The 8,492-nt window shown below is 36.2% G+C and overlaps 2 protein-coding genes across 2 annotated transcripts; one reads left to right on the plus strand and one right to left on the minus strand.

The window, feature by feature from the left end:
* Positions 1 to 622: 622 nt before the first annotated feature.
* On the plus strand, positions 623 to 1,242 carry LOC114747641 (uncharacterized). The gene has a single exon (XM_028935990.1). The coding sequence runs from the start codon at positions 696 to 698 to the stop codon at positions 1,014 to 1,016; it is 321 nt and encodes a 106-aa protein (XP_028791823.1). The 5' UTR covers positions 623 to 695; the 3' UTR covers positions 1,017 to 1,242.
* A 342-nt stretch (positions 1,243 to 1,584) lies between these two features.
* LOC114747640 (uncharacterized) lies at positions 1,585 to 2,401 on the minus strand. The gene has a single exon (XM_028935989.1). It carries the CDS (start codon positions 2,247 to 2,249, stop codon positions 1,791 to 1,793), a length of 459 nt encoding a protein of 152 aa, XP_028791822.1. The 5' UTR covers positions 2,250 to 2,401; the 3' UTR covers positions 1,585 to 1,790.
* Positions 2,402 to 8,492: the final 6,091 nt, after the last annotated feature.

Raw genomic sequence — 8,492 nt, forward strand, 5'->3', positions numbered from 1 at the left:
ATTTTGAAATTTCAAATCAGTATTGATTACTACACTCGTAAAAAAAATGACTACATGCGAAAAGCAAATATCAACATATTTTTGTAGTAATTCCTAATTTAGAATTTTAAAATTTAACGATCATTTTTGTAGGATTATCCCATATTTTAATGTGTATAAAATTTAAAATAAAAACAATTTTTTATTGTTATTTTTTGGAAAAAATTCTATTAAAAAAATTATTAGTTAAAAATTTTAAATATACACCGTTAAAATTATATGTCTACATTGTGAATCTCAGAGCAGTGTGGAAATTGACATGCGAATTGCGGAAAGAATAAAAAGGGGTTCTATTATTACAAGTGATGTCGCCATCTGTCGAGGAGGAACATGTTTTGCTTGCGCGACCTGAATTATTGTACCCTTCTGTGTTCTCTGCGTCTTCCTCAGCCTTACCTGTGTTCACTCTCCATGGGAATCCCACCTTTTCCAGATCTCAGGTGGAATCTACTGTTGGAAAGAGACTAAAGCCCCAGGGGATCGAATTAGATTCAGCCTCAATCTCATCAACTTGAGGAGAATCAATCCATGAAAACACCATATCAGTTGCAATCAGCCGCCTATAAATATCACCCTGCCTTGCCAACTTCTTAATTACGTCTTGTGCTTACCTCTGTGATTGATAGATCCAACACAAAAGGAGATACACAGCAAAAATGTTGAACTCTCGTGACTACCACAGCCACATCTCACAGGTGCACAGGACTCCCAGTGTTCTCCCTGATGTTCCCAGGTACCCTAATGCCTATGCGGCTCTCAACAAGGAGGTCGTCTACGAAGACGAGGGACCTCGCTACCACCACCACCACCACCAGAACCCTGAAGAAAGAGAGAGGGTTGAGGTGGTAGAGTACGAGAGAGCTGACAACTATGGCAACACTGAAGTCGTCTATGAAGAGTCTGACCGATATGAGGCGGACCGATATGGCAACCCCAGGGGCAACAAGCTCTACAGGTGGAAGACCTACAGGGACTAGGCTCACCACCATCGATCTCCACACACAACATGAACCAGTAATTTGCTAGGCAGGTCATATATCATTAATAAATCCCTCACCATTGCTAAATGGCTGCTTGTATGAATAAAATGCCTGCCTACCTTACCCTACTGTTGTTATTGTACTGTACTCTCCTACTTATGGGGTGTTACTTACTAATATGAAAGAATGAACAGCAGATATGCTGTACTTTTATAGTTTTCAAGCGTGTTATTCATCTAGCATATATAATTCCAATCAGAACTCACCTTCAGGATTCACCTCCACGTGTGCGCGCGCGCTCTTTATATGAACCACATGACCATCAACTCTGAAGATTGATGTTCTAGTGATGAAAACTGAAGCAAGCATAATTTAGGATATGCTCAGTTTAAATCCTGATTATCACTTAATATCTGACCAAATCAGCAAGGCTCCAATTCTATATGCTGGACGGTTAATTTCCAACGGACAAGTCGCCATACGCATGTGAGAGTATTTTCAAATACCAAATTGAAAAGGCAAAACCATGTGCAGAAACAATCACCATCCATTAAAAGACAGAGGATTTGGATTGGTAAAAGTCATAATGTTGATGTAAGAATAACAAACTTTGACGCTGCAACGTTTTGAAAGTACAATACAATGAAGAATAGGCTGAAGATTTTTTTACAGATTCTTCATTGGTTTTTCCCGAATAATGGAAGAGCTTGATTTTTTCCCCCTATGAAATGTACGAACTAAAGAAGAAGAAAAATTGTCAGAGATAAAACTTTAACTATTATTTTGGCGTGGAACTTGGTTCTCATTAAATCTCCGAGAAGACATTTGATTGAACAGATTCCTAAGGCTATTGTTACTCTCCTGCCTACGCCTCCTAAGGAATCCACTCAAACTCGAGACAGAAAAGGGGTCATCGGTATCCAAACTTAAGCCTGTCTCTAACCTTCGGGAGACAGTGACGAGCTCGTATGAGTCCCAAAGCGACTGATTGAAATCCCAGGTGGGAGCAACGCCGGGTTCCTCGATAGTCGAAGATTTGGTGGTCACCGACTGGGGTTGAAATCTTGAAGGCTTGCACTTGAAATTCCGAGGATGAGCGTCGAATTCACTGATGGGCCTAGAATTGCCGGAATGATTGTAAATAGCCTGAGCGACGGCTTTGAGGATTTCCAGGTCTCGCTGCTGCTGGTTGTGGTGATGGAGTTGATCAAGCTCTGGGTCTTTCATCATGGCGTATTCCAAGAGGAAGCATGATGTTCACTGGGTCATGTTGCTTTCGAGAAAACTAGGCCTCATGAGGAGTAAGGAAAGGGATAAGCCGAGGACGACGGTAACATGTTCTCTTGCTTATCATCTTTTCTGTGATTCTCAGCATTCAGAAGGTCCCTGGTGAGCAATTCTTTTCATAATTGCATCTACTTCACTCGTCCTATTCCAATGTAACGCATTTTTTCTTAAAAATAGTTTATTTTACCTATTTATTATACTATATCATTCTTAATTTTAAGGAAAAATTCTAATTAAATCTAATTAAAATACCTAAATTTAAATTCAGACATATACTTTTAACAAATTCCAAGTTAGATCATGAGGTCTCATTAGAAATTTTTTAATATTATTAAATTAGCAGAATGTATTTATTTAGTTAAAAGAAATTGATTGTTTTACCCCTCCTCAATAATTACTTTTTTCTCTTATGATTATTTTTTGGGGGGAAAAAGCACATAAGTAATTTTATAATGTTTAAAATATATATATGTAACTAAAACCTTTAGAAATATTTTAATCCAACATTTTAAATTATGATATAAGTACCCTTTAAATAAATATTTTGTATTTTCAAGTTGTAAATACTTATTTTTAAAATTTTAAAATATCTTAATTACAAGAAATATTTTATATTAAGTTGTTACAAATTACATTTTTGGGTTGGAATCCAATATTTGTTTAAGGAAATAAAACTAACTTAAATTATAAGAACATAATATTAAATATTTTTTGTAATTAAAATATTTTAAGATCTTAAAATAATTATTTACAGACATAAAATAAAAAATATTTATTTTAACGCCATTTATGTTCAAATTTAAAATTTTATTAAAATATTTTTGAAGATTTTAGTTATATATAGAAAAATTTTATATGTTTTTTAGTCTTAAAAATAATTATAAGAGGTGAGAGGTCACTTGGAGGAGTAAAATAATTATTTTTTCATTTTAATTAAAGAGAAATATCCTAATCTTTTAACAACATTCAAAAATCATAAATTGGAACTCATGTCCTAATTAGATATACACAAAAAGTGCAGGCTTTAATATGAATTGAGGTATTTTAACCGGATTTTGCTGGGATTTTCCCTAATTTTAATACTAAATATAATATTTTATTCTATTTTATTTTTTATGTTTATCAATTTTTTAAACGAAGTTGTTTAACTTAAAAATTATTTCACATCAATTGTTATAATCTGCTGATTAGCCAACACTAATCCTCATCCAACATGTTTATTAAAAAAAAAAAACTCAATTATATTGAAGCTGGGAAATGGAAACAGGGCCGATGAAATTTCCCACTTCCAGTTCCACAGGCCCAAAAGTGACAGATCTTTAACTTGATGTCTGATTAGCAAATTTAAAAAGTCTAGCAAGATACCGAAGGACAGAAAGCGGGGTAGTAATAGTGTGCGCAAAATTTGTACTAATAAATCTTGCATACTAACACTCCTCTGCTATTCAGCTCAAAAAAAAAAAAAAAAACATCCTCTGCTACTACTCTCTTGATCTTATTTATAAGATAAAAAAAATAAGATTTTTTTGGCCTTATTTATATTTTACCTGTTATTTATTATTGTGTAGTTTGATATCTATATACTCCTCCGGTCCTTAATATAAGACCCAATTGTTAAGTTAGTTTTGGTCCTAAATATAAGACCCATTTATCATATTTATCAATTTTCTCTAAATTACCCCTATGGATACTTACTCAATCATAATCAAGTAAAAGAGAGAGATTGAGATTAAAAAAGATGATTATGGTGTTTTAGAAAAAACGTGTCACATTTCTTATAATTAACTAACTTACCTAACTTCCTTAATCTAATCAAATTAGTTAAATGAGTCTTATATTAGGACAGGAGGAGTATATATATATATTTATGGATATGTTAGTTAAATGACCTGACTTTCCTTTATCCTTGAGGCCATCGAAGTTTCAGACATTGCGTTGTCTGATTCATTCCAACGCTATATAAGTTGCTAACTGTGCAGCGTTTCTCCGTTGCAATATTGCTTGTCTCTAATACAGGACTCGCTTTCCCTTCTCATGTTGCTACACTGAACTGTCTTCTTCTTTTGTTTTTGGTAATCAGAGCATTGCCTGGGTGGAAGGACCACCAGAGAAGGTAGGCACTCATGCCCAAACTTAACCGAATTCTTTGTGCAAAAGAACTAAATGGAATGTGGAAAAGGCTTTTAGCAGCTTAAATCAACAAATGGTGCCTTACTGACCATGCTTTTGCAGATTAATATTTAAGTATCATCTCAGGTAAAGGTTTTTATGGTTTGCTCTCCACTGAGAAGTTTGATGATCCTTTTTTGTCCTCGAACCAGTAAACTATGGAAGCATTTGTGCAATTACACGTATGTCCATATCCATGGTCTTGCGTGGCAGACAATGAGCATAATTGGTAATTTTGACTGCTGTAAAGTACAAATGATCATTCTTTGTCATGCTTTTACTTAGCTCGATCCCCTCTGACAGGAAGAACATTTTTATGGCATTGGCTCAGAAATCAGAATTATTATATCTAGGTGCAATAAGCTTAATATAATATTTTGTCAAATTCTTTTCCTTACACTACCAAGCTTTTTTTCTATTTAAACGAGTGGCAAGAAAAGACCGAAAATGAACTCACCCTGTTTCTGTCTTAACTTCAGACATATACAGGCAATCCCAGGTGGTCAGAATCATTGTACATTCTTTGTTCAGTGAATGAATCTCTGAAAGTGGCAAGCCAGTAGGCATGAATTCCTAAGTTCTGGACTTTCATCTCTTTCACAGGTTTTCCTCTTTGCACTTTTATGACAGGTGACAATATTGCATAGTCAACAGCGAAAATATAACTCGAGTGAATCTTTACTCGGATGTTGGAAACCAATACCATACGTAATTTGTTTTCTTTGCTAGGAACCTTCTTGTAGTGCTGCAAGTCAAGTTATTTCCCTTATCGTCGAAAAGTTAATTCGATTGACCTTTCATTTGGTCTGGAAAATCAATGGCAACACTCCTTGGCCTCTAGTTTCATATCAGAGAGATTTCCTTTAACCTAAATTCTTCAAGGGGTTTCCGTCTGAAAACCTATGTGTCTGCATAAGTTTCAGTGTTTCACAAATCTCAGACGTCAGTCTGATAATCTCGGTGACTATAATATGTACATGTGTGTGAGCGCGCGTGTCTATACAATACATAAAGCTCTGTGAATTATCCTTCCTGCATTTATTTGCGTTGACCTTGGGTTCCATATTTTGTGCTGTTTGTGGTTAGTGAGCGACTCAAAGGAAACAGTGAGAGTTTGAATTTTGGAGGCGACAGAGTTGTCTTTGACGCCAAATTTTGGTTGCCACAGACAAAACAAAAACAAACGTTGGCGTGCGACTGTGGGGCCACTTTTTCAGGTAAATTTAAAGGTCCCATTTTTTCCCCATTAGTGGCGGAATTGCAGTGAAATATTTCAGTTTCAGTGTCACCCACGCTACGCAACATGTGATTGGTAATGGTGGTCCATATGAAACCGTAAAGCTCATTTTTACACATAAAAGACACTTTGTAATGACAAAAAAACAAAGATAGTATAAAGACACTTTACTGCAAGTGGTCCCCCTCACTAGGCCACCCACCTGGCCTCCTCTTAGATACATTCCACCCAAGTTTCTATATTTCTCATAATCTTCTGCTCAATACCTGTTAAGCTTGGATACACCATGGCCCATGTGTATTAGTATTTTTTTCATATGTCTATGTGAGCATTGTCAGGTTCAATTGAGAGTAAGTCTGATCTCCCAAAGATGTTTTCTATATTCACACAAAAACTTGAGATTTCCTGATTAAGCGGCCAAAGCTGACTTATGCAGATTCTCCTAAAACCTGTTATTCTGCCAGCCATAAGCTGGGGCCATCATTAACTTAAAGGTCTTCTTTGATTCCTATGGATCAAACTAGCCATAGGGAGAGAGGATAATATTTGTACATATAAGTGGCATTAATATATGTAGGACCACGCTCGTTGGAACAGATCAGTGCATGTTAGTATCTGTCTATGTCAGATTCATTACCATTAGTATAAACCAGATTTAAATCTCAGCTCACTCATTTCTATCCATGTGCGAAGACATCATTCTCCCCCATAAAAAAGATCTCTTACCTTATTTCTATATGCAGAAATAGGAAGGTGAAGGTCACTGTAGATGTGTGCCCCACTTGCTGCAAGAAAATTAATAAAGGGGCTCGAGAATCTGATGAGAGAACGAGAAAACATAATGTAATTATGTGTGGAATTAGAAAGCACATTTCATCTTTACACTAATGTTCATTTCTTTTCTCTTTCTCTCTCCAGAAATATTATATGCGAGTAAATGTAAAATATTCAAATCAAGGGCACAACAGCAAGTGGCCAGCAGATAAACTTGAAGCTCCTTGATTAGAAAAAGACCCTTTTTAAAGGTTAACTTCAGCACTTTGCTGCTAAAGGAAGAACAATAATAGAAAATTAACCTTTTAACTCTCTCGTTGTCTAATTTTGTATCCATCCCTTTCCTGCTTTTCTTTTTCTGCTTGTGGAAACGTGCATGCTCTGTACATTAAAGAGAAAACGTTTGCATGCGGGAATATAAGATTGGCCCCCTCAACAGTATGCGTGCGTCGCAATATTTCAGTACCCCACATAGCCACTTTTATCACACAATCTGAGGCTAATATATATATATATATATGTATATATGTTCTTACAAATCTAATCTGGCTATATCTTATGTTATCCGCCATACATGTAGCTCAGTCTCTCTTATTTTTTTATTGCACAAGTTTGTTGAAGTACGAACATGTATATACTCTCTCACCATCGTCCTTGGCCTTCCACCAGATTCATCAATTTCCAGTCAGACGGAGGCAGTACATGTTGTTCATCTCTGACTTTCATGAAATGGGAAGCGTTAATTGCAGCCGACGACATCTCCTGAGTCTCGAGCTCTTTGCTTTTAGCTAACATAAATGAAATGGAAGCTACGGCCTCCTTCACATCCACGGGGAATTAAGCACTCCTGGTCCGAATCATCCTTTCTTCTTCTTCCATGTGCTTTCATTTATCATTTCTCGTCTGAGTCTGCCTGTTATTTAGCTTTATTAGGATTTGTTTGTAGTATATAAGGTTTGATTTTGCAGATGAGTGAATAGGCAGCTATGTAGCTCTGAATAGTTAATGATAGTGCTACTACTGATTTTATTGCAATAACAGTCGGTGCGTTATGATAGATCTTCACTGCCATTTCTTATTGTTAATCTTTCTCATCATGTACTATCTGTTCTATTAATAAATATTCCGATTCCTCTCTAGTTCAAGAGTTTAAACGTAATAAAGATTCAGCGTAATCAGGACTTTCATGTTGCTTTTATAATTTCATCTCACACACACACACACACACACACACAAACACACATATAAGCTGCCGTTGGGCATGCTTGCGCCTGTAACTGAGATTTTCAGAAATGAGATCGCATGCACCTGTGAGCGAATACATGAGAAGGAAAGTGGATGAGAAAAAAACAGGTTGAGTCAAGATTATTCAGGATTTGAAGTTTCATTGACACGTTATAGAAAGAAATTTTGAAGGCGAACCTTTTGAAGTGAGTTCAAGTGTGAAATTATGTGAACGTGAACAGTTCCTATTCCATTCTGTTAAAAGATCCAATTCGAGTCTCTTCAGGTTGAAGTCTCACTGATGTGTTGGGGGGGGGGGGCACAAAAAAGTGAAAGAAAGAATTATGTATGAAACACAGCAAACTCGTTTTCTTTCCTCTCACACTCCATTTTTTATTATTTTTCTTCCATTTTCCAAACTTAAAACTATTCAAACCAGGAAAGATCATAAACAACAGAATATAGGAGAATGCAGCTGGGATAGAAGCTAGTGAGGGGGCTACGGTAGTAGTTGCAAGTGATTGGACGCTTCACTGATGAGACCATCATGACCTGGTTGACTCTTGCAAAACAGTTGAAGCAAAACGCACTGTGCTTGATTCGAACCACAAACTCCAATCCAACCAGCTATAGAAAGAACTGGCTGGTTCAATGGCTTGAGGCTCCTGTCAAACTCTGTTAATTACTTGGAAGACAAAATGGGGCTTTGAGGTTTCCTCATTAATCATTAAAAGCTTGGAGTTGGGTTTGACTAAAGGAATGGTGGTGTTGGAAGGTGCCTG

The sequence above is a fragment of the Neltuma alba genome, unplaced genomic scaffold (assembly GCF_004799145.2).
Source record: "Neltuma alba isolate B1F8T4 unplaced genomic scaffold, ASM479914v2 tig00005399_pilon, whole genome shotgun sequence".
NCBI lineage: Eukaryota > Viridiplantae > Streptophyta > Magnoliopsida > Fabales > Fabaceae > Neltuma > Neltuma alba.

Coding starts and splice junctions, on each gene's coding strand:
- LOC114747641 (XM_028935990.1), top strand. CDS start 696: ATGTTGAACTCTCGTGACTACCACAGCCACATCTCACAGGTGCACAGG.
- LOC114747640 (XM_028935989.1), bottom strand. CDS start 2,249: ATGATGAAAGACCCAGAGCTTGATCAACTCCATCACCACAACCAGCAG.